The sequence below is a fragment of the Lepisma saccharinum genome, chromosome 26 (assembly GCF_977018435.1).
Source record: "Lepisma saccharinum chromosome 26, izLepSacc3.1, whole genome shotgun sequence".
NCBI classification, from domain to species: domain Eukaryota; kingdom Metazoa; phylum Arthropoda; class Insecta; order Zygentoma; family Lepismatidae; genus Lepisma; species Lepisma saccharinum.
Window position 1 is genome coordinate 32872821 of NC_139254.1, and position 27327 is coordinate 32900147.

The following is a 27327-nucleotide window of genomic DNA, read 5'->3' on the forward strand; positions in this document are numbered from 1 at the left end:
TAAGTTTCAACTATATTCAGCTTCCTTATTCAATTGATGCTAGGCTATATTATCATTCTAATATACAATATTAAATTTCGTCTGCTCTCTGTAAATATGTGTATTATCGAGAAAACTGTAAGAAATTATAGAAAATGTGCTGGTAATATTGACTCTTTTATTTTGTGATATAGAGAACACAGAATGTTTTAAAGAAAGCTACAAAAGAATTATTATTTACAAGAGTGTTTATATTTAGTGAAAACAGTTAAGTATTTCAAAATACAATTTGATTTGAATTTTTCATTTTATGTAAAAAAACGTAATATATACATCCGTGTCAGCATCTTGCTCTAATTTTTAAGTCATTCCACTTACATTCATGGGGTGTTGTAGAGTTGTATGCACAAGCATTTCTCGGGAAATCGTCCATGACTATTTTAATTAATTTTTCTCTTGTATCCTACATGCTTTATAAGGAAGCAGTTTTTACTTACGATGATGTATAGACTATGCGCAGTTTTTTTCTGGCGTTGTCGTTCAATTCTTGAAGGTTTCGCCGTTGTATGTCTAAGCACATGAACATGGTGATGGGCAATTTGCTTGGTAGTACTTATGCATCCCACTGTTCTCTTGAACCAGTCGTCGCAATGTTATTTTTGAAACTGCTTATTGTATATCCACTTTCTCTACTTCCATCTTCTTCTCTCTGACTCCAGTAACTGTCACTTTGTCTCTTTCATCTTGGCCTTTTATTTGGTAGTGCTGGACCCGCATTTGTTCACAGGATATGTAATAAAATATAAACAAACATATCGTGAATGTAATATCAAACTCGCTTCCACTAGGGGAGTCGATAATGCAAATATTGCCATCTCGAAAAACATCGAACCATTAAAACGAACACCAGCAATTATATACACGTGAAAATGTTTAAAAGTAATATGTAAGTAAAGTGTCTGCTTCTAAACTTAATCTTAAAAGTCATCAGAATCTGCAGATATACGAAGTTTTATCTTTCGTAAAGTTTGAAATTCAACGTCGGATAAAAGTGCTTCTCGAACACTCGCCTTTAAACAAATGAAAGTTAGTGTAGTCCTTTGACCTTCAGGGTGAACTAAGAAATAAGTGAAATTGGCTGCCTTGATATTGAAGGTTTAAATATTTTCCGAAGGGTTCCATATTACCACCATCCCCTCTTCAAAAGAGGATAGAAAATTTGGCTGCTTCTACAGTGCACAGTTTCGAACAGTTTTAAACCAGCATCTTACTGTATTTGCTGGCGTACAAGACGCACGTTTTCCCTTTTATAAAAAAAACGTCTGACAAACAGGGTGCGTCTTATACGCCCATACTCAATTTTTGATTACCTTCATTTCTGGAAATTCTCTTATGTTATGAGTTAGACGATTTCTATCTTGCTTTCTTGCGGTGTCTGACGAAGGAGATTAAAATATATTCATTATTAGTTAGATTAGATAAGTTATTTGTTGAGAGTAGATTAACATATTACTTTATTTTGAAATACTGTAAATTAATTACAAATTCAGTGATAATCTTTTTTTCTCTCAAAAATATGAACGAAAAATAAGGTCCATCTTATATGGTAATTTTAAAAGGTACTTATCATAGATTTATGATATTCAACGTCTAGAAAATTAAGTACAGAACACTATTCTCAACGGTGTTAGTCCTTATCGTAATATCTTTTATTTCAGTAGAGCAGCGTGTTTAAGGAGTTCTTTTTGTTTTTTGTTTAATTTTGCAGGTAATATAGATCCGAAAAAGTGTACAACGGACGAGCTGCTTAATGTATTTTACAACTTTGGCTTAGCAATCGCACAAGATCAGAAAGTTCAAGTTGCTGGGATTGTTGCTATTTCTGATTTCGCTGGAGTAAATTTGTCGATGTGGAGATTATTAACTCCACGTGTCATATCTGCGTCTTCCAAAATGATACAGGTAATCATACAAGTTTAATAAATTAGTTAAATAGAATTAAAAATAAGAGGCTCTCTAGGAAATTGTGCTGTGTTCGATAATACGATCCGTTTTATCTATAGAAGGCATTTTCACAGTCATCACAAATGTTCATGTTTGAAGAGGCCATTGTTTGTAGAGAATAAGATTAAGTATGTTCTTATATTCAAAAGTGTTGCTATTAATGTCTATGTTTCAGCACTTCGACTGTGGGCATGCTCGATGGAGTACTGCTAACGTCTGCAAGATCCACCACTGGACTTACTTAGTTGATGGGTCTATTCAGCCTCTGCTTCACACTCAGTAACACCTCGGGGCTTCAACTCCTCGTCCCAAGGTTCGGGTGTTTATGGAAAAGACCGTTATACGGATTTTATATTTATCAGAGTTTCGAGTACGAGTACTAAGGTCACACGTAATCGAACTCCTCTGCTTATATCTTTTTCCTCGGTGTCGTGATGGATCTACACACTTTAATCTCTACACAAATACTACCTCACAATAATATAAAAATCAATAAAGTATCAATGAGAAGCATATCCACTTACATGTACAAACTATCACCTTCGTCCCCAGTGATTAACAAATATATATTGAAACTTTTAAACGCCACACACTGCACTCAATTTTTAAGCAGGGAGTATAGGTTCTTTCAGCTACCCTCATCTCCCCTCAACTGCCACGCGATATCTTAACAAAGGAAGAAAAAAGAAAGAAAATATACAACGTGAAAAATGTTAAGAAAAGAAATATATACAAGTTTTGTTTTGCTTGGGGATAACTTTCTTTTGCGTCCACGTAGCTAAATCCAGAAAATACAGGGTAAGACTGCAGAATATGGGCTGCTTAGAAGGAATGTGGTTCCTAATTTTTTGGTAAGGTATTGAAGTAAGTAATCGAATAAAGTAAGTTTTAAAGTGCGGAAATTTTTTTTTATTTGAAAAAAAAATGAAAAATACATGTCCATGCTAGACGGTTTGCATAGCGGAGAAACAATCGAAAAAGCGACATTGTTTATCACGTTCCTGCATGAAAATAAAGAAAAGGGTAAGGAAATCCAAATCAATAATGTATTATAACAAAACATAACCGAAATTTTAATGAAGGGAAGGCTACCTGTGCAGTCCCAAGCCATTTTTACGGAATCATCTCGAATGCTGCGAAATGACAGACGATAGTATGTCTATGCGAAAGGTCTAGCTTATCGCACAACACTTGAGCACACGTGAAAAAGCTTGTTAATTTAATGCCGGGTGCCTCCGTTGTCACATAAGACTATGTTGGTTATGTATTTATGCTAATGAAACCTAACCTAACAGACCTAACCTAACCTTGTAGGCATTCCTCGTCAGTAGGCATTCCTCGTCAAAAGAAATGAAACTGTCTGTAAAGAATATGACTTCGGAACACAAAGTGGTCAAACTGTTGTGCGGATAGGAAGACCCCGAAACCGCACAACACTTGAGCACACGTGAAAAAGCTTGTTAATTTAATGCCGGGTACCTCCGTTGTCACATAAGACTATGTTGGTTATGTATTTATGCTAATGAAACCTAACCTAACAGACCTAACCTAACCTTGTAGGCATTCCTCGTCAGTAGGCATTCCTCGTCAAAAGAAATGAAAATGTCTGTAAAGAATATGACTTCGGAACACAAGGTGGCCAAACTGTTGTGCGGATAGGAAGACCCCGAAACAAATGAGGGCAACAGTTGTTAAAGAATATGGACGCGAACGAATTGACAAATGCATTGCTTTTAGTACCAGGAAAAACATTTTTTACGCTGAATAATATAATAGTAATCCGAAAAGGAACACCGGAAAATCGAAGCAGAAGGTACGTACTTTGTGTAAATATAAATTTTGTTCGTGTATTCAGAGGAAAACAGCAGCCCATGTTCTGCAGTGAGACCAAATACAGCTTTGCAGCTAAAGAAACATGTATTATTATGATATGTCTAATTATTGCCCGCTAAGGGATACGACAGATCTTGTGTGGAAAAACAGTCTAATCTGTCGTATTTTCCCTGTGTTAGCTTTTTCATATGATCGTGGCTGCCCGTTGTTTACACAATATCAGTAGCTTTTCTGCATTGTTGCTACCGATAACAATTTCCAGCTCAGCTTGCTGACAGAAAGAACAAACCCTTGAAACTTATAACCTACAACATGATATATAGTTAATATACGAGACCTGTTCCACGTTACTAGGTCATCAACTATTAACATATAGAAGTATAGATACATGTATGTATATAAAAATTATTGAGTTTATATATTTTTGAAACGTGGTCACTGCTTGACGTTATAATTGCCCCGCTCTCCATGAGAAAATTTTTCTTCACAGAAAATAGTGAAAATTTTCAAAACTTCTCTTAATGTTCGTAACTATTTCACTGTGTTACGTTCTCAATGGATCAACTTACGTTTATTCCTCAACGACGAGCATGAGACTTATCAGCCTACTTTGAAGCCCTCAGGTAGTGGGAAATCAGATAAGGATATGTTTACGTAAAGCTTACTAACTCTCGCAAACCAAAAATATATATTTAGATTTCAGTTAATGTTAATATATTGCACTTGCACTCGCAATTAAACTCCTTAATACAAACAAAATTGTATTAAGATCATAATAGTTCTTGACTACACAAATTAACACATTCACATTTCCAAAATCACTTCCCAAGGTACCTTTATTAGGTATGCCATTCCCGAGGTTTCGAAATTTGTTCCCATGATTCTGTGCGCGCTATGACGTCATTAAGAGGACAGAATGGAACTTACTTCGTTAGCGTATACGGAAGCTTGAGATAAATGGGTCGATTATTTACTTGTACACACCTTTTCTTGAATGCCGGTAGAATGAGAACAAATCACCCTGTTTGTGCTCTTGCCACGTGCAATAATAATAATAGAAGAAAATCGCCTGGAATAAAGTAATCATCGCTTCGCAAAAAAGAAGTTGCTGCAGCAGGATTGATTCAATTTGTTCCTCCAAATTTCGGACTTACTCAGTGGTGCAACCACAGGGTGGGCAGGGGCATTGCCCCCCAACCTTCGACGGAAGTCAATTCTAGGAGAGGCAAACATTGATGGCCAAAGGCACCTGCAGGGGGCACAGAGGAGCAATTGCCCTTTTCTATTTCAAATTTTATACAAATAAAAATACATTTCGTAAAATTTTCTTGCTCGCTTCGCTTGCAGTGCCTGCTTTTCTCAGTCTCGTCAAGTTCAGAGCCGTAGCTAGGGGGTAGCGGGAGTCGGCCATGGGCGCCAAATAATTGCAAAAATTGGATCTAAAAATTTTCTTTCTCGCTTCGCTCGCAATATAATTGTTTTCTGTAATGTGATGTATTTAAAGATGTTCTGTACATATGTAATGAGTAAACTTTGAATATATAATTTAGTGTTAGCATCTTGCATATGTATTTTCTTATTTTATGTCATTCCATGTTGCATATGTGTAAAACATATGAAAGTTATACATGTTATATGTACAAAAAAATATCTTCGGCATGCATTTAACATTCATTTTCTGCCATTCAAAAATACAGCTTGTGTGCTTGTTGTCAATTATTATTTCTGGTGTTGAAAAAATATTTCAAATCGTTTGTTCCAAATAAATGCTTTAGCACAGACATCTACCTCCCTTTTGCGTAATTTATGAGGATAATAACGTCTTTGATACTACTACTACTACTACCATTAGTAATAATAATGTCATTATTAATGTTATTATTATTACTATTATTATTATTGGTACGTTTATCCTGGCACTTGCCCCCTCCAGACAAAAAATCTTGGTTGCGCCTCTGGCCTTACTTCCAACTCGCCTTCCATATCATCACGTATGCAACTTTTAAAAACCTTTACACAATCCGAACTCAGTTTCTAAGTATTGCTTCATTGAATATTGAGTGCAAGATAAGATTTATTAGCTTTGAAGTTGAAACATCGCCCGCGAAAATAATACTTTGAACATCTCGTAGGTAGCCAACACTAATTAACAATTGCACTGTGTTACTTTACTTTATGTGCGTTTGTTGAGAAATTGTACTAAAAATATAATGTACGATTTACAGGACAGACGTTTCTCCCCTGCACATCCTTTCAATCTTCTCGTCAATCAATGAGAAGAGCTGTCATGTAAATAATGCCCAAAGAAGCTATTCAATATATAGCATACTTATCAAAGCAAGGAAAAATTTATCAATGATTTTTGTATTATCAATATAATGTGTTGTATACACGTCTATTCTATTATAATTTAAATATATCGTACAAATATAATACTATTTTGCTGGCTTTAATTTATTTTATATGTGCTTTAAAAAGCCTCGTTGGTTCAGTCGGTAAATAATCTTACTGTCATTCTGAAGACGAGGATTCTGTTCCCAGGGTGGTTGGTCTCGAGGGGGATTTTCTCAGCAACGTCCTTGCATGAAGACTGTTTTGAGGTTCACCAGGGGTCTAAAAAAATAGTATTTTGGGAGCCGGAACGTGATGCTAACACCACCTTCATAAATGGTCGAGATTGTGAATCATAATCCCTATATTCATTCATGGCATGTTACAACGCGCAGAAGGTACTTTTGCTTTTAAAACTTAGCGCATATTTAGTCGCACACCGTGGCCGTTCGGTCTAAGAAGTCATGCTTTGGGCTGTGGCTACGGAACGCGCAGGTTTGAGTCTTATAGAGGAAGCGTAACAACTTCCCTTCTGAGGTTTCGGACTGTGTATGGGACCTGTGACCACCCACCATTGTGAGGAAATTGAAGAGCTACGAATGAGTAGCGTAATCCGGTCATGGAAACTTACAAAAATGATAGGGGGATCGTCGTGCTGACCACACGTCACCTCGTAACAAGTTGGATGATCTCCCGTCTCGGCAGGTGGAAGTGAGGCCGGCAGTCGGTAGGTAGGCCTTAGCCCTGTATTAGTACACATTTGAATACATGCCGCTAGAATACTGACACATTATGAAATTTGTTTGACTCAACTCAAACATACTGCGCCCGACCCTGTGGCCGAGTGGTTAGTACATCGCGCTGCGACGCCAAGGGTCCCGGGTTCGAATCCCGGCCGGGCTTGGTTGTTTGTGAGTGTCCATTCATCAATTTCATCCTCATGACTCATCCCCATCTTCGCAATTAGCCAAAAGTGGCAGAAAAGTGAAGTAAAATAAACCAAATAAAAAAACAAACTAGATTTAATATTTCATTTGTGTTGCTTGATTGAATTGGCGTTTTAAGTCCGCTATTTGCACAGAAAGGCTAATTGGGAATGGACCTCTACAGTTTAATGTTGGATCCGAACCAATATGTGCCTACACCGGGTATCGAACCCGGGACCCCTTGACTACAAGGCGACGGCGCTACCACTAGGCCATCGGGGAAGCCGTATTTGTGTTCCTTCACAAGACTTATTTTCTAATTACGCACTGTATTATTAGTAAAACACATTTTATGTGTGTGTTGGATATGGTATGAGATTTAATTTGGAAAAGCGATGGATAATGTAATATTTATACAAAGTAAATTAATGTATTATGTTCTTACAACAAATGTAACTATTACAGAATAGGAAGTCAGTGCCGAAATTAGCCGTAAGTTTCTTTATAATTCCTCGCAGTAGTAAATATTGTTACAAATAAAATCTAAAAATTTAGATCCTCAACTCAGGTGCATAAGAGACCAAATTATAATTCTCAGCTTGCATTTACCTCCTATTATTAGAAGTATCATTCGACCGAAAAGCAATCTCTGACTGTTGGCTGATAAATGCGACGTGCCTAACTAAAATACAGGAAAACGTAACAGCATAATCGTTCCATTATTTTTGTTTTGTATTTGTATTGCTTTTGTTTTATTTCAATAATTTACCCCTTGGCTAATCGCAAAGATGAAAATAAATGGTGAGTAGATGAAATGGATGAAGGGATGATCACAAATCCATGTGGATCACAAACAGTACAGAGTAATACACAAATTGTTGGTTGTTGATTGTTGGATTGTTGTTGATCCCTTCGGCCCTCGGGATCCAAAAGTTACGGATCTGGATCCGGATCCGAAAGTTCGGGATCCCCACTTCAATTTCTCCTCATCTTGACATTTGAGGGGGGGGGGGGGTTGCCCCCTAAAACCGTTTTTTTAGCTGAAACACAAAAACACGTACTTCTTCCTTTGGGCCCCTCCATACACCTGTCAAGTTTCATGGAAATCGGAGTGGCACACAGGGGTCAGATCCCCGCGTCAATTTGTCTTCATCTTGACTTTTGAGGGGGTTTTGCCCCCTAAAACAGTTTTTTTTTAGCTGAAACACAAAATTATTTTCCTGTAGTTTACGGTTATTACAAGCATAAGAAAACAGTTTTTTCTTTGTGACGTTTCAGGAGAACACACGCTCCTTTCATCAGACATTTATTTTCATTTTGACTAAAGATACAGTTATAACAATGGTTAGTAATTTTTAAACAAAAAGAATCTGTTATATAATGGATGTTGTCAATGTTACATTGTTGTAATATAGCAACTTAACTGTGAAAAAAGCAGTCTATTTTATTTTTATTTTAGAATTTTTTAAATTATGAATCCCAAATATCATCAGGTAATTCAAATTCATCATTGTTTTCACAAAGTCTCTTGATGTTTTCTGTTATATTAAATTTTAAAGATGGTGGCTTACTCCATTTGTGAAAAAGGAAACTCCACACTGGATCTATGTTACCATTTTCATTATTTAATTTATTCCAGTGTTCTTCTGCAATGAACGAGGCTTCCCAGACATTCAACTCTGTGTTTCCCGTTAATCTTTTTAAAACCCTTCTCTTTTTAATCAAATGCTTCTCTTCGATGATATGAGTTGACAAACCTGTTCTTGGGTTTAGATTTATAATGTCCAAATCATGTTCGTGCCATCTTATTGCCATTTTCCTTGCTGTTTGTCCCACATAATCTTTTGAACATGAACAACTTATATTATATATTCCTGTGGTTTCCACATCTGGTAGCGAGTTGTTATAACTGTATCTTTAGTCAAAATGAAAATAAATGTCTGATGAAAGGAGCGTGTGTTCTCCTGAAACGTCACAAAGAAAAAACTGTTTTCTTATGCTTGTAATAACCGTAAACTACAGGAAAATAATTCTATCATGCAAGCAATGCGTACATACAAGAAAAACTGAAACACAAAAACACGTATTTCTTCCTTTGGGCCCCACTATACACCTGCCAAGTTTCATGGAAATCGGAGGGGGCGACATAGACCTCCCGTGTAAGTGTATTAATTAATTACAAATCGCGCACGCGCGCACACACACTATTTATATATGTGTATGTATGTACATTATATATATAGATATGTATATTTGCAGGTAACAATATGTTATAAACACATTCTTACTTTCCAAAGAAGCGCATGTGGGATGGCAAAACGGATCCGGATCCGGATCCGCCAGGGTCCGGATCTGGCCATCCCTACCCTCGACCCGAACTAGCACTACACTGAGGCTCCGGAAATTCCGCTGTCGTTAATGTCTTCAGCTTTGGACCCCAACTGGAACTAGTAGTAGACTTCGTTACTTTACGGTATTTAGTCCTTTTCATCTTCGAATCACTAGATCTTATAAAGCCACCAATGGACACTGACTGATCACTAATCGGCATATGAACTGTCACACTTACCTTTGAATTCTCATTAACCGATTCTGTTGTACAGATCAACTTGGAAATTGAAGCCGCGTATTTTAACCTCATTATATTCTAGAACATTCCGCAGATAAAACGTTAATGTTGCCAGTAGTTCGACTCCTTCTCTTATTCAAGAACGTTTCCTCTTGCGCTTTCCAGATATTAAAAAAATACAATGAATCGCCCTACGTGTGGCGCTACGTTTGCAGCTTCCAAATGCTGACAAGTCTTTAGCTACATAGTGCTGCGACAACCCCGAAAGCTCAAAAAAAGTTTTAATGCAATATTATCAACAACAGGGTGATAGAACATTCTCCGTGTTGCCTTGGTAAGTATTTCTCTCCTTATGTTATCGACACACTATTCAAGAAAACAAAAAGTCCTAATTTTATATAGTGTAAACTGAAAAAAATTAAGGGGGGACTCCAACCCCCTGATCCCACCTTGCATACGCGCTATTAACAATAACAGGATTATAGAACATTCTGTGTCTTGCCTCGATAATTATTTCTCTCAAATTATCATCACATTATTCAAGAAGCCATGAACCTAATTTTATGTAGCGTAATTTCCTGAAGGAGGTGCTTGAGCCCCCTGATTCCCACCTTGGATACGTGCTTGACTCGATAATTATTTCTCTCCTTAAATTATCGTCACATTATTTTATTTACCACCACAATAAACCAAAAACCTCATTTTATCTATTGTAAACTGCAAACTTTCGGGGGGGCTTGAGTCCCCTAAGCTCCCCCTTGGATACGTGTCTGTAGCGAGTCAATTTAAACTAAACATCACTAATCCTGTTCGTCGCGATTAGCCAAAAGTAGAAGAAGACGCTAAGTAACAAAAACAAATTTATCCTCATCGTGGCGATCAACTGGAGAATCTTAAAAGTAGCGTAAAAATATTAAAGGGAAATTCCAGGACATTCAGTAAAAAGTCATATCAGAATATGCCCGGACAAGAACTTTACTTAGAATTAGATATTTAAAATAAATGCAATAGGTTAGCTGGAAAGAAAAGCCGGCAGTGGACTACAGCCTACAGGGACAAGACATCACGCAAATAATGTCTGAAAAATAAACTATGCATTGTTTCGGAATAAGTGTATTCTTCTATCGAGTATTTGATCTATTGTTGTCAAATTAAATTAACAGCTTTGGTGTATAATATCAAAAGATGCAAGAAAACACAGCGTTTCATGGGCCATCTGCTACATTCTCCGCATAGCTTTCTTCCGCTTGTGTCCTCTTGGTGACGTCACAAGCTCTAGCCAATAACGTGCAAGTCGCGGAGTGGCCCCCTCTGATCACTTCCATTCTCCAACAACATTCATAATATCTCTCACCTCACAACTCCACAATCAAATGTTTTAATGTTAGTCCATAACCATAACAGACTACCTAATTGAACAAAACAAATTACGTCATCATAGACAATTAACGTATTAAACATATTAAACACTTAAAATGATACAATAAGTGGGTGCGTATAATTTGACAACTCTCAGGTTCCACACTAATCGCAAGGAATCGTGTTTTTTCCAAGGATTTCACTCCGTCGTTCCTGGGAACAGGTGAACTTCTTTAGATTCTGGTAGTGAACTAAATCTACAGGCTCCTTTGTTGAAGGCTGCAGAAGTTTGGAGTTGTCCCTCACTAATTGTGCCTTACTACTTTCTTGCACAAACATGAGTCCCATTTATACCTTTGTTAGAGGGAACTAATGGAACATTCCAATAGTACTGACGAGTCTGATCGCATCTTGTTGTTCAAAGGTCCTCTAGAACTCTGACTCATACGCCTGAGACCCTGAAGTTGTGAATCGCCGGTTAGGTGAATCACAGGTTCTTCTTGTAGGAGGAAATGCTGAGTTTATTCTTCTTTCGACGTAACCTCTACTCATATTCTCGTCTCGGGATCGGATCTTGGTTCTTGTCTATTAGGCCTACTTCGAGTCCATGTCCTTCCTCTAAATTCCCTAGTTCGACGGTAACCATTATTACCGGTTCTTTGTTTCTCGTGGCGTGGTGCTAAGCACAGGGGAGAACTTTACCTAAACCTTTACCTTTGTTTCTCGTGGGTACGGATGTCATTCTTAAAGTTTCTTTCCCTAGTTCCGTGGTTTTCTTGGACAACTTGTCTTAACGCTGAATTTCTCTGCAATGTTTGCTGGTTTCTAAACCTGACAATATTACTGTTCCCAGCAACATTTCTCTTAAACCAATCTGCTCTATAGCTTTCGGCCTCCACATTCACTTCATATATTTTCAGGAATGCTGATAACTCTTCCATTGTCTTAAGGGGTTAATCATGAAAAGTTGTCTGATTTTATAAGGTATCTGTCTAATTATCAAATTCAAGATTTCACTTTCTATGAGTACTGCAGAAAGATTCTTAAAACCAACATATATTCCCCACGCATATTCTTCCATTGTTTGATTCGAGCATTTATAGTACTTTCTATTTCTTAAGATGTCCAGTTGTCTTTGTTTTGCTTCCTCTGAAGCAAATGTAGCAGTAAACTTCTTACAAAAACCATGGAAACTTTTAAATTCTTCGTAATGGGCCTGGAACCAATGTTCGGCTTGACCGATGAATAATCTGGATAGTAACTGAAGACGATGTTTCTCTGGAACTTGTATACGCTCAAAGTTAACATTTAGTTCCTTCAAACACTTCTGTGCCCTCTGAGTTTCAATGTTACCACTGAACTTAAGGAGTTGATTTAAGTCAGATATCCGTGGTAATTTAACATATCGTCCACAGACTGTTTCATCAAAATCTGAATCCGAAGAAGATGGAGTTGAGTTCTTCCCGGGCCTTCGCCTCTTCCGAAGTTCTTCTCTCTTCGACGACGTTTTTCTAACACAACCAACATCAGAGTTACCAATGCAGGTTACAGCTCTACAGCTATTAGCTCTATCTTCCCAATCATAAACATTTGGATCATCCTTTGTGGGCTTAACATTACACTTCACTGAGACTTTTCTCGTACTCAGGTCCGGGTGCACCCCCACACTCAACGTAATGTGACGTCTCCTCAGATGACTGATGGATATCACTGCCATAAGGTGACTTAACAGCGGTTTCTTGTTGAGATTGATTTACGTTAAGTTCTTGAATTCTGTCTTGCAGTAAGCTTATGTTTTGTTCCACGTTTGATTTCACCTGACGTAACAATATGGCCATGTAAGTGTTATTTTTTCAATGCTGTCGAATTTATCCTTTTGTTCCCTTTTAGCTTCTTCACGCATGCTGGTTATATAGTTGGTTACTTCTTAACGGAAGCTGGAAATGCTAGTATTTTTTCCTTTACAAAAAGATTAAATCTCACTCTTTCCTTGACGTAGTTCTTCACCAAAATTCTCTAACCTCTCAAAGCACTTAGAAATCTTAGAACTTACATCCTCATTTTCTTCCTAGATAAGCCGTAATTTGTTCCATAACCTCGGTTACACTCACTCTCAGAGTGTCCATGAAACGAGAAATTCCTTCCATTTTACGCTCTCGTTCTGCTGTAAGAATTGTGTGGAGTATCTCCCACTTCTCACTATTTTGTGACTGTTCCTCGTTTAGAGTTTCATTCAGCCGGTTACACCGTTCTTCATTTACTGCTCTATCAGCATGTCGCCTCCATTCTTCTTCTACTTTCCCTCCTTGTCGCTTTCTTTCTTCTTCTGCTCTCTTTTCTTTTAGCTTTCTTTCTTCTTCTGCTTTATCTTCTTCTTGCTTTCTTTTTCTTCTAATTTCTCCTCTTGTCGCGTTATTTCTTCTTCTAATTTCTCTTGTCGCTTTCTTTCTTCTTCTGCTTTCTCTTCATGTCGCTTTCTTTATTCTTCTGATTTCTCTGCTTTTTGCTTTATTTCTTTTTCTGCTTTCTCTTCTTGTCGCTTTCTTTCTTCTTCTGCTTTTTCATTTCTTCTTTTTCTTTCTTACATTTAGGACCAAGCTATCAACCATGGAGAAAGTTCAATGCAAGGTTCATGATTATCCTGTTTGTTACCCTGGCAGCCTTTGCAGAGAACGGTATCCAAGCTTTCACCCTCCAAGGACTCGGCATCAAATTCACAAACGAAATGTTTCCCTGGCTGCAAGAAACGCACTTAAAGGTTCATTTTTTTTTTCATTTTGATTGGAGTTCAACATTCGATGTTCTTTCACAATAGTCGGCAAAGAATTGCGTTTAGACTTCCTTGTTGCCATCTCGATTTTTCGAAATTTCAGAAGAACCACCTGATATATACTTCGTGCCCCACACGTTGCAGTGGCACTGACAAGATCCGTCCCTAGACTTGCTTGGTAAATGGGTCTATTTAGCCTCGTCTTCACAAAGTAACAACTCGGAGCTACACCTTCTCGTCCCAAGGTTCGGGTGTTTAAGGAAAAGACGGTTATACGGATTCCACATTTATCAGAGTTTCGAGTACAAAGGTCACAAGTCACCCAACTCCGCTACTTATATCTGATTCCTCGGTGCCGTGATGCATCTACACACTTTCATCTATACGAAAATACTACCTCACAATAAAATACAAATCTATATAGTATCAATAAGAAACATGTCCACTTACATGTACAGTGTCTCTCAAAAGTTTTAGGACAACGACATTTTAAACTAGGCAACCCAATTTACACAAGGCGTTGGTGGGTTTCGTGTAGAGTTAGGCTCAATTTCAGGGTTGCCACATGCACAATAGATATTTATAAAATACGCGAAAGAAATAAAAAACAAGTATTATTGTATAAAATTATTAAAAATATCACTCATTATATCGCATGTGACAAAATTCTTTCTGAAAGAAAAAAATAGGTTTTCTAGTATTTCATCGCTGATGAGTCTAGAGAAAGGAAAAGAGGTTAGAGAAAACGAAAGGTGACAAAGGACAGGAGAAAGAGAAAGCGAAAGGAGAAGAGGAAAAGTAGAGGAGAGAAGAAAGATAGGATAGACGAGGAGAGGAGATGTACTGAGGAGAATGGAAAAAGATTCTAGGAGAGATGAGTAAAATGGAGCAAAGAAGAGAGAAGAGGAGACGAGAAGAGGGGAGTGGAGAGTAAAGTAAAGGAGAGAAAAAGAGAAGAACAAAAAGAAGAGGAGAAAAGTGCAGTGGAGATGAGTGGGATGGAGATAAGATGCGAGAAAAGTAGGGAAGGCGATATGAGATAAAAGCAGAGCGAGCAGAAGGAGGGGAGAGGAGAAGGAGAAGGAGAAGAGATAAACAGAAGTTACTGAAGAGAAGAGGTAGTTGCAGAAAATATCTTCTCAGCGTCAAGAATTGATGCATTGGTCAAATTATCGACATGAAACATTCAATAACATTTTGAAATTTATTGGAGAATGTATTAGATCGGTGTGAAATGCCTTTTGGCTTGGTTCAGAGCAAGGTAAAATCTTCCATGTAAGATCTTTCATTTTACCTGCTATTATACCACTAAAAACATGCTTGTAATTTTAATATTTATAAAAATTATCCAATTTTTGTCCACTTCTCGGTTCGTTGAAATGGAGATTCTGTAATTTAATATTTCCCTCCCCCCAATCGTTAATTCCAAATTACATCTTAAGGAAACGCACTAAAAGTAACAGTAACAGCAGCACAAAAATTATCACACATGCACTTCCATTAACTTCCAACAACAAGATTAATATATACTAGGCGGGATGGTGTACTTTAACAGCCTGTTCATACGTCCGGGAAGGACATGTCAAACTCTGACGTCAGTGGATATCTGACTGCACATCTTCAGACCGCCAACTCCATCAATACTCTAATCCTCTCGTCACTGCGCATGCGTGTTGGAAGAAATAGTCAATTTATTGGGAGGCAGGCTAAGTATCGAACTTACATGTGGTATTAGTGAGAAGCACCGGTTCCGTTTCATGGCGTATATACAACAGTGTCGCCACTATTAAATTTCACACACTCGTATTTCAGTGTTAAAAACTTGACGATTTGCTGAACTACCGTATAGAATCACCAGTACATTACCGAATAAAAATCTCCAGTTTATAATTAATCAAAGCACGGGACAAGTTTAGCATAAATTCAATACGCTTGTAGTAAGGATGGAAACACCACAGACATGGAATGTACTATACATGCCCGTGATAATCAATACTATATGATAAAGTGAATGTTAACTCCACGACTATCTTTAAACATTGAACTGTATGTAATTTTCCATGAATAGAATAGTGGTAGGTCTCGAAGAATAGCATTACGCAATGGAACACATCTAATCCAAATCAAATAACACATGCAGAACAATAGGTCAAATGTATCAGGTATATATTCCTAAATATAACACTAGTACACTATAAGACAACTATTTTTTTAAAAAATAAATTGAACCAGTAAAATAATGGTGGATACTCCCACCGCCTTTATATCATTATCACTACAGATTGTAATAAAAAGCGTAAAAGAAAGAAAAGTAATATTCACTCTGAAGGTATGTTAGAGATTGCATGAAAATATTTATGTATTTATGAAAACTTGGTGATATGATTTTCCAAATATGATAAAGAATTCCGAATTGCAGAGTAACATACACCTTTATTTTACTATCTAGGTTTGTCAAAGAGATAAACTATATTTCGCAAGAACTTGTTTATTCTGTTTTAATAATTAGTCTTTCTTCACAATAATAAATTATATTTGATTACTGTTAACCGTGCAACATGGACTTGTAGTATGTATAAACTTTGCTAGATTTCCTTATGTTCTAAGTCATGCTTCACACAGAGGGTGATTCAGTTAAACCCTGCTAATTGGAGACAGCAAATTGATATGCAATCGAATAATTGGAGATTTTGAACGTAGGATCATTTTATTATTTTCATTCCAGTAAGATAGCTCAGTTGTTAGGCCATTTGACAACTGATCCTTGGCGGGATTTTCCCACCTGTTCAAGCAACTACGATGCCGTATAAAGTGTGTACCAGGAGAAAACTCTGGAGTGTAAAGGCTTGCAGGGGCGTCGTGTTGATCCCATCACAACCACCTTCGGCCGTGATGAATAAAGTGTGGGGCCCTAACTCCATAGCTTTCAAGGCGTAGTGCAAAGAATATGGGAACACTCTACATCTTTACTTTTCACTGGTCTACAGCGCCTAGAATAACGTAGTGTGGAAAACGGCATGCTTCTGCGCTCTCAGGCTGGTTCCACTCGAAAATGATCCGCTAGAGGCGCTGGTGTTGACCTCGGTGCTTGGTGTTCGACTGCTTATAATGGAAGTAAATGGAGTTTTCGCTGCAACGTCTGATTCTTTTACATGAAGCATTTCTATGAATGTGATAATTGCTATGATATTTGGTACAGTGGTCGCGAAGATATTAACGAACATTCTAGACAGTCGACCACGTCCTGTTATCGTCATACTTTCGTTAATAATACGGGAGAAAAAATACGCGTGGAATGTTCTTGGCAACTAAATTTTTGTGTATGAATTAGGTTCAGTATTATTATTATCATCATCATCATCATCATTTATTTGTATTTTTTATATTTACTGTCTCTTTTCTTTCGCTTTAAACTAATCACGGCGATGATGATTGCATGAAACGACAAGGGGAACCCCACAAAACTTTCTTAGTGCCATCGACATGAGTGTAAGGCAACTTTCAAACCAATTGGACAATCGACACGGGATGTTCACACTGTCACACTAGTGACACACACTTCCAGACTGTAAAATAGCATTCATTGCACATGAGTGTCCAAACAGCAAACGACACGTTCATATGGCGTATTCGCGTGCTACTTGTTACTTCGGTCGGAAAGCTCCTTAAAGGAAGGGTGCTCAGACCGAAGCGACGCGCTACAAGGGGAGTTCCCAACTAAGTGACAAGCGACATGGTGGCTTCAGTCTATTGGCAAGCGTTGCTTGCGAACAACAGATAGGAGACACGATAAACCGCACATTACAACAACAGATCTAGGCGACACGATAAGCCACACGTGTCGCTTTGTCGCTTGTGCGTCGCTCAAACTGGGCCATTTCCTCAATAGCTTGCAACATGTTGCCGTGGTTTGTTGTTCGCGCATACGCGATGCAATGACTGTCTTGCTTTAGTGAGATTGCGCACCAAAGCGGCACGCGAAAGTTATCGCTTGAGGATTTCACCAACCGAACGCTGCTGGCCTGTGCTTCCCGTCATGCCGCTACGATGTGAAATGTTGCTCTTGATTGGCTCCTTTCCAAGCAACATGTGTCACTTCGGTATGTAAGTTGCCTTGCACCGAATGACCCGTGTCGCTTTGGTGTGAAATCCTCGTATCGTTTGTCGCGTGTCGCTTTGGTGTAAAGTCTCCTTGAGGAAACGGTGCAGTCAGAGCTTTTGTCCCTACGGTTCGAAAGGCTGCATTGATTTCCGACTGCTCGCTTTCAAGCGACACTTGTGGTTTGTCGCCTCGGTATGAAATATCTCTCAGGATACTATTTATATTCTAATAACATAGAAAAATAAACTCTAATACACAGTCCAAGACCTGACGTCCGGAATCACATTGCGATGTTTCTTCTTGTGTTACGCATGCTATTTATTTATTTATTTTACTTTTCTTTCCAAATTAATGCAATTTCGTGTAAATCACTCCACAAATATAACTGTTTCCATCAATTCACTTACCGCCTTTCTAGAGAAACAAATCTACACAATATATTCCAAAAACTAACTAAGCCGCATTTTTTTCACAACAAAATTAGCACCTGGGTCGATCGCACTGCCATCTACTTGTCATCGTCTCGGGGAACCAGTTTCTTGGGTCGTTTTCCACACTACGTTATTCAAGGCGCTGTAACTGGTCTTGTCCCGTATTAAGTTATGGATATGTTGTTGCGCTAACACATCTAAGAAAAATTTTCAAATAAATAAATTGCTAAAGCATTACAGTCTGAGGGTTCGAAACTTGGCGCCCAAAACATTATATTTTCATTTTTCCGTTCGTCGATTTCATTATCGAAGCATTTTGGAATTATCACACTTGAATTTCAGATCCTACTTATTGAAATTATTTGTCTTGGTCTGTTTGATAATACTAAAAATACTTATTTTATCATCCAAAGCATAATTATTATTTTGTATATATTTTGCTTAGGTAAGACTCCCAAGTTGTTGTATTCAAATCGTTTCTCTTGACTAGGGACGCTAGTGGAACCCTGTCACGAGTAACTGAAGTTATGTCAGAGCAATCTTTTGCTGAGTTCAGTTGCATACATACAGGTTAGATTTTAAACGTTTAAAGCTCAGAAATTAAGCGCTTTCGATGTACAGTTTATGAAGAAAAGTTACGTCATTATTTTTATATCTACCAGCACCCAAACGTTGTTGAATTTGTTTCCCGACACGTATAGCCTATCGTACAACGTGCATACAAACATACATATATGTATGAAAATTATATATATATATATATACATATACACACACACACACAGACACAGTCCGTATACTTACTGGAGTAGGACTTCACAAGCACAAAATTTATATTCTTTATTTTAATTTCAGGAAACTTTTCCCATTAGAAGTAAAGCCTTCCACCTTATAAACGTACCTTCCTACATCGGAGCAATATATGCTCTCTTCAAACCATTTCTTAGTGCAAAGATTAGGAATAGGGTAAGGTATTAGTTGAAACATTTTTGTTTAATTTTGTCTTTTGCTCTCTATTTATTGTAACATTTAAGGTATCTGTTTATTGTACTCAATGCATTCCTTGCGACAATATGAACGTAGTCTCTATAATATAAATCAGGATAGAAATTTCACATTTTTTAAAATATTGTAATCTGAAAGCATTGGAATATCACCTGCTGATGAATATTCTATTTGTTCAATTCAAAAGCACGACATTTGTTAAATTGGATTGTGAAATATTTTACAACAGAAGTAATTTGTTCTGCACTGTATACATATTAGCACAGTTAGTTATATTTTTTTGCCATTTTGAACATTAGAAACAAAGTGTGTTTTTAAGATTTTATTTTGATTAATTAGGTTTTCATTCATGGAAGAATTAACAGTAACTTCGATGAAAATTTGATACCAGAAATTATGCCTGTAGAATACGGTGGTTTGAAAAGGATAGACAACTCGCCTGGTATTGAATTATTGAAGTCTTCAGAAGAAACTCTAAAGGGTGAGTAACAAACAATTGTGTTCGCTATTAGATTAAATGGAAGGAAATAAAAGGAGGAGTAAAATTATCAAAATACAGTGTAATCGCTTTATTACCAGACATTAATAATTGACAACAGAAGTGTTGTTGGGAGAGATTGAAAATACAGTTTTTCTTTAATTGACCCAAGTTACTAGATGCCTTAACCTACAAGAAAGCATAATTATCAAATTTGGTATTTTTTCTTGCAGCATAAAAATACATTTGTGGTCTGGAAGTGGATACGTTAAAATGTGAGAGGTTTTCATCAGGTTTTTTCAGTGTTTGGTCCGGTGTATCTACTCACGTACATGCGAATGTGCAAGTGTCGTATATTCCAAATGGTGTTAATCACACCACAGGAGGGAGTGAATCGTCGGATGTACAAAACCAACCAAAACTCAGAGGATAGTTTGCCCCCCTTAATTTTCCCGTCCTGAAGGCCCAATGGCTCTCATGGAGAAACCGTACTGTTTTGCCATGTAAGGTGCACTAGCTCTTATCGCTGGTCCGGATTACTGCGCTTCCTTCCTTTCACAATAAACACGTTGCATATATTGTATAATGTTATAGTTGCTGTTACATTTGTTATAGTTGTTAGTGTTGAATTATTATTTGTTACTCAGTCAGTAACGCGTCTGACTACCATGCTCAAGGTTCCTGGTTCGATCCCCAGCCGGTTCAAATCCGGAAACTTTTCTAACGTTGGAAGCGGCCCCGGCGCCTACTCAGCGTCGAATAACATGGGTACCTGGGGGGAAACCCTGGGGGGTAAAGGCGGTCAGGGGCGTGATGCTGATCACGTCACCCCCAATCGACCGGATCAAGAAAGTGTGGGGCGTTTATCATTAATCAGGTTTAACAAAACACGCAGACTCTTACAAAATGCAAGCATAATTCCTCTATTTCGTAAAGTAACATTTATTTATCGAATGTGTTAACGCAGTTATACAGTTTTATGTTACATAATAAGTGTTCCTTAATCTGTAACACTTACTTTATAACGTGCCAACAGATAACACATTGCTAAGACTCACGGCAGTCCGTCTCCTTACTTCCAGCGCTGGTCAGCTTGAAAAGAAACTGCATTTACGGGGAAGTAATGCTTCTGGGATCTTTTCAGTGAAGACAAATGATAAGTTCATCATTATCTTTACAACTTTGTTGCTGTGAGTTTTACGTAAAGTTATGAAACAATATTTCGACAGATACGACACTTTCCACTAAGCCCAAAAATTAAATCCACAAATTTTAAACGACAATTAATTTTATAGACATGCGTACTTTTAAAAATATTGGCAAATTCTCAGCACCTCCATCCATCACCATTGACAATTGTATAGTAGTGTCGATTCTTTCGTAACAATTACTCCGATTTTACGGAATGCTTTACGTTCTTAATGCGTATCATGCCGAAGGCATGACTCGAACCCAGGACCCCGGATGCCATCACATTCAGCACCAATCTCCCCGTGATATCCTTTAGATATCCACAATGTCCAGATCAGATACATGGATATTATGGATATTCATTGGATGTCCATTAGATATCCATTTCTGGATATCCAATTCTGGATAACCTTGGAACGTCTATTAGATATTCAGGACTGGATATCTGAAACTCGACCAATTCTTGATATCTAAATACACAGCCTAAACGTGTGTAGAACTGGCTGTCAGAAACATTGTCCAATTCCGAATATCAAATACGTCGCCAGATCTTTTCCAAAACTGGATATCCAAAACACATCCAATTCTGGATATCCAAATATATTCCGATCTTGTCCAAAACCGGGATATCCAAAACATATCCAATTCTGGATATCCAAAGCATATGCCGATCTTGTCCAAAACGGGATATCCAAAACATATTCAAATCTAGATCTCCAATACATATCAAGATCTTGTCCAAAACGGGATATAAAGACACATCCAATTCAGGATATCCAAAACATATCTAGATCTTGTCCAAAACGGGATAACCAAAATACATCCAATTCTGGATATCTAATACATGTCTAGAACTGATCCAGAACTTGTTTTCCAATATGATGTGTTTCGAATATTAGAAAATTGTCATAGTATTCCCGTTGTGTATACTTTCTCATACTTTATCTTGGAAGTGAACCGGAGAGGTCCAAAATATATCCACTTGTGGATATCATGTGTGCGGGCAAATGGATATCCAAGCGACGTCCAATGGATGTATATTGGAAATCGAGAACTTCCGACCAAAATTTTCCAGGTATATCAAATGGATGTCCTTTGGATATTTTTGTGTTGTGTGGGCTGCAGTCACTAGATGGCACTGGCAAAATGTATAAGAGAAACTAAAGTTTTTTTTCGTAACACAATTAATTGTATATATTATTATAAATATAATGAAAAATTGTGTTTTAACACACTTCGAAAGATGTGTGAACATTAAGCTATAAGGATGAGAAGAAAATATAAAGCAGTGAATAAAGTTGAATACCTAAGAAGATTGTTAATATGATAAAAGTATGCACCAGTGAAACAGAAAGTAAAATTCGTGTGGGTATTAATGAGTCTGACAAATTTATAATTCATGATGGGTTAAAACAAGGAGATGCATTATCTCCAATGCTCTTTAATTTTGCCTTAGAATATGCTGTTAGGAAGGTAAAAGAAACTAACGAAGGATTAAAATTAAACGCTGTGACTCAGTTGTTAGCATATGCAGATGATGTAGACTTATAAGGGATGATATAAATACAATTAAGAATAATTCTAATATATTTTTCAAAGCAGCTGAAGATATATAGGTTTAGAAGTTAGCAAGGAGAAGACTAAATATATGCATAGAGGACTAAACCAAGTGTTAGGTAATAATCAAAATCTAATTTTTTGATAAGAACTCGTTTGAACCAGTTTCCAAACTCAAATACTTAGGAATAACAATACTAACAAATGAAATGATATTAAAGAAGAAATAAAAACAGCCTTAATTCGGGAAATGCATGTTACTTCTCTCTTCATAAACTATTGTCTTTTGTCTTCTCGTTTAAGAAACTAAAAGTTAAAATATACAAAACCGTAATTTTGCCTGTATTATTATATGGATGCGAAACTTGGTCCCTTACATTGAAAGAGGAACACAAATTGAGAGTATTTTAAAATAAAATCCTTAGGAAAATATTTGGACCTAAATGGGATGAAGAGACAAGTGAGTGGAGAAGGTTAACTAATTTAGAACTACATAATTTATATTCATGTCCAGATATTATTAGAATGGTCAAATCAGGAAGACTAAGGTGGGCAGGCCATGTGGCAGGAATGGGAAAGGTAAGAGGAGTTTACTGGATTCTTGTTGGGAAACCTGATGGTAAGAGACCTATAGGAAGGCCAATACGAAGATGGAGGGATAACGTTGAGATGGACCTAAAAAAATTCTGTAGGGATGGAAAAGTGATTATAGATCTTGCTCAGGATAGGAACAGATGGAAGTCTTGTGTTGCTGCAGCCATGAACCTTCGTGTTAAAGAAGGCTAGAGAGTTAGTTAGTTAGTTAGAATAAAGTTTAATCTCCCATGACCAATCCTTCTTATTCATGACTATATAAACAGAAGCTATATCCTGTTCATTACGAATGTGTTACAGATCGTTTAGTTCATTGAACTATCCAACTTGACTAGCGGCTCTTTTAAGAAGAAACAAGAGAATTAACAACAAACATTGGTGGTTGACAGTTGCATGCATCTCTCATATCGAAATAATGTCCAGATGAGATCCAAGTGTAGTCCAAAAAATGTACTTTTCGTGTCCATATAATATTCAAAGTATGTACAAAAAATGTCTAAATCAAAGCAGAATAATGTAGAGATTACGTCCCACTTGATGTCCAAAAAAATGTCCAAAAGTGATCCAAAATGTCCAAACATATCCATTTCTGAATATCTCCGGGATATCACTTATGCGGACAAATAGATATCCAGCAGATATAAAGTAGATGTATTTTGGACATTCCAGGGTATGTATGGGATATCCAGAACTTCCGACAAAAATATCCAAAATATATCGTTTGGGTATCACTTGTGCGGGCAAATGGATATACGTATAGCAGATATTCAGTGGATGTATGTTGGACATTCCAGGATATCCATTATATATCCAAAACTTCCGACACAAATATCCAAACGATATCCTATGGATATCCTTTGGACATTTGTGTGCTGTGTGGGATAGCCCTATAGTCTAATCACCTCATATAAATGGCCCGAGTATGAAATATGTTGGAAATAGCTTCTTACAAGCAAATGACATCTGCGATCTTCAGCGGATGTAAAATTCCGCTGATACGAATTCTTCCGGAATCGCAGGAAAGATAATACAAACACAGCTTTACGCTGAAAGCGCCGTTGTCGAGAGACGAGGTCTCTCAACGGCCAAAAGTTTGATTTTCATTTAAAAATCTAGAGAGAATAATTCTCCCCCCAGTCGGTGCCTCGGAATTATACAAACAGTTGAACTAAGAAAGTTATGGCTTGAGTAGTTGCTGCCTCCGACTTAAAGTCAAATTTCCCAAGGTGGCCCACATTACGAAAATATTATTAGTATTTAACATTGGTAACAAATGGTACTACATTAATACACCCAGTCTCCCTCATTTTCTTTAAAGTTTCAAGCAATGTTACAAAAGGAGTTACAGCGAGGAGTAGTACGCTATTGGAAAGGAGTTTTATTTCAGGAGTGTTCATCAGTGTTTCATCAACGAACCAGCGAGCCGAGCGTCACTTCAAGTTCTACAGGTAATGAACGTTCCAAAATCCTTGTCTGTTATTCTGCCACACCCCTACCAGACAAGAAAATTGAAGTGTTTAAATTTAATCGTGAGTGTAGTTCTTATTTCACTGGGGCAAGCACGTTTGCTTGGTCGAGTGTTCACATAGCTCCTCAGAGATATACCCTCTCTTACGATACTCCTCTAGCAGCCAATTAACTTCGAATATCAGGCTTCTACATAGCCTATCAACGATCCCTTAAGCTGGTGCTGTGTGAAACTGGTGTTTATTCGAATGGAAAATATGTTCAAAATTAGGTTTCAATGAAAAGTTCCATTTTACTTATTAAAAATAATGTGTAATAAAATTAATAATTTTCCCCTTCGCTATAGTGTTTCACATAAAATTTCTGATACTGTATTTTTGTTACTTCACATAAATTTGAAAATCGACATATATGTCAACAGCAGGCACATTACTTTCCCATAAGTAAAGCATTGTCCATACGAGCCAGCCCATTGTGCATTAAAGACGTGAACACGACTTTATAACGAGAAGGGCAAAAAACATATAGAGAAGTAAATTATTGATAACAATCGCAGAGATCAAAACGGTGAATGTGACACTAATTCTTCGAGTATACACATCGAGCAAGTCAATTATTCATTTAATGCAAACTGTCGTCCTTGATCACATTTCCCCTCCCCTTGCCGTCAAGACTACCTTCAAAACAAGGAAAACATTTCAAAGGTAAAACATTGTAAATTTTTTTAGCAAGTCCAAATTTCAATAATACTCTTCTTCTCATTTTTGCCACGAAGTTGATAAATAATTAACATATCATGTAGATTACTATGATGGATGTGCACGTCTTCGTATGTGTGCCTCTTAAAGAAGAGAGGAATTGAGAATTTGGTTGGATATAATATAATAGAAGGGTCTTTATATTTTCTATTGAGTGACGTATAGCCTAAGGCTGCTCTACCACGTAACACCTAACGTTCCTCGTATGTGCAGTGTTTCTCAAAGTATGTGATCTATTTACAATAGATACAAAAGTATATCTTCTATAAAATAATAAAAAGTTGTTACTGTTCCTGAGCATTAGGGGTGTTGTTGCCGATAAATAAAGTCGGCTGGGTACTTTTGATGGTGGAGTGTGCCAACGTGTGGAAGCAAGAGATTGGTTCCTAGAAGAATTTCAGGGAAACAGGGTTTTAATCGCTGACCTCTTCATCTGCATAGAAGTTGCTTTGTTTGACTTTTTTTTTTGTTAAAAGTTGCGCCCAAATCATGCCACATCCTTAGCAATAAAAAGCTAATAACGTAGGTGAGCCAAAGGTAGCCCGTGTTCCCAAGGTGGCCACATTACGAAAATCTTATTAGTATTTAACATTGGTAAGACATGGTACTACATTAATACACCAAGTCTCCCTCATTTTATTTAAAGTTACAAGGACTGTTACAAAATATCAATTTGGTACATGTTTGTTAATTTTTTATAGGAGTCATTTCTTTTAATTTCAGAAATATATATCTCACTAGAGATTTGTAAATTGCCCTAGAAGATTAACTAGGTCTACCTTTGGTTTACCTAACTTATTTTTCTCCATTATATTTCGTTATTTTAAAAAAACGCACAAGAATACATACGGTATTTTAAACACAAAGTTGTTACAGAAGATATATTATCTATTTCCAGAAATTCTTAACTATGGATACAAATGATCTTGAATGAGAACAAGAATGCGGAAGAAACATAGAATATTTTGAGATCTTGGTGAAGACATTGTAAGTTCTAAGCAAATGAATTGAAGAAAGCACTGAAGAAAGAGGAAAATAAAATAAAGGGACAAGAAAAATATGTTAATCTTATTATCATATTCTGTATTATTATAATGTTAAGATTTATTTTTGAGTCCGTAGCTGTACTTGCATACCTCTAAACCTACATTAACGAATCAAACCCCTAGACTTAGTTAAATACAACAACGTACATTACATTTCGTAGGCACATGGACAGACAAGTGTTGGAATTTTCTTCAAATCAGTTGCTTATTTTGTGAGCCACACTGGTCAAAATAATGACAAGGAAAGAGCTTATGATTTATGTAAAAGTTTTAGTAATAATCTAAGTAAGCCTCCTAATAATCAAATATGTAGTATCTCAGTTAGCAGAATTTGTTAGAAATAGATATCGTAGCAACATTTTATAAATTTAAATAAATGTTACTATTGAATTGCATCACGTTCCATCTTAAAAGCTGCAGCTCTTAATAAACTAAAACTGTGGAAGGAAAATTCTATTGTACAAATCCCGAAATGCAAAATTTAATGTAAATATGATGTTCAAACCTATATGTAGTGTTAATATGTATATATTTTTTTCACTAATAACATTGCAACACCAGCATAGCATTGTTCGTGCAAATTTATTACTACAGACGAAGAATAATTCTGAGAAGACATTTTAAATTAGATGACAACTGCTAACGTTTTATAACGAAAGCAATAAAAATATAATAGTAGTGTCGATCAAATAACTGAATTGTTTAATGTAATTTGTTTGAAATATATGTCAGGCAAAAATCTAAAATTCAATATAGCCATCTGTAACGTTGCATGTAATGAAGCAAGGAAAGAAATTGATTAAAATATATAACTTAGATTTATGCTATAAATTGAGGTGCTCTATGGAAAGAGGGCATATACGGGAAAATTGCATTTTCAGAAAATCGCAGAGAAAGATTTTGTTGTTGAACTGAAAGAGACTGAAG

At 36.8% G+C, this 27327-nt stretch overlaps 1 protein-coding gene across 1 annotated transcript in view; it reads left to right on the forward strand.

Annotated features, from left to right (window-relative positions):
* LOC145979544 (clavesin-2-like) overlaps positions 1–27277 on the forward strand; it is a 116575-nt gene extending 89298 nt beyond the window's left edge. Inside the window, exons 5-8 of the mRNA XM_083112514.1 lie at positions 1748–1941; positions 19160–19270; positions 19649–19790; positions 26253–27277. Coding sequence (XP_082968640.1) covers positions 1748–1941; positions 19160–19270; positions 19649–19790; positions 26253–26278 — 473 coding nt within the window. The 3' untranslated portion in view covers positions 26279–27277. The remainder of the gene's footprint in view (positions 1–1747; positions 1942–19159; positions 19271–19648; positions 19791–26252) is intronic.
* The last annotated feature ends 50 nt before the right edge of the window (positions 27278–27327 follow it).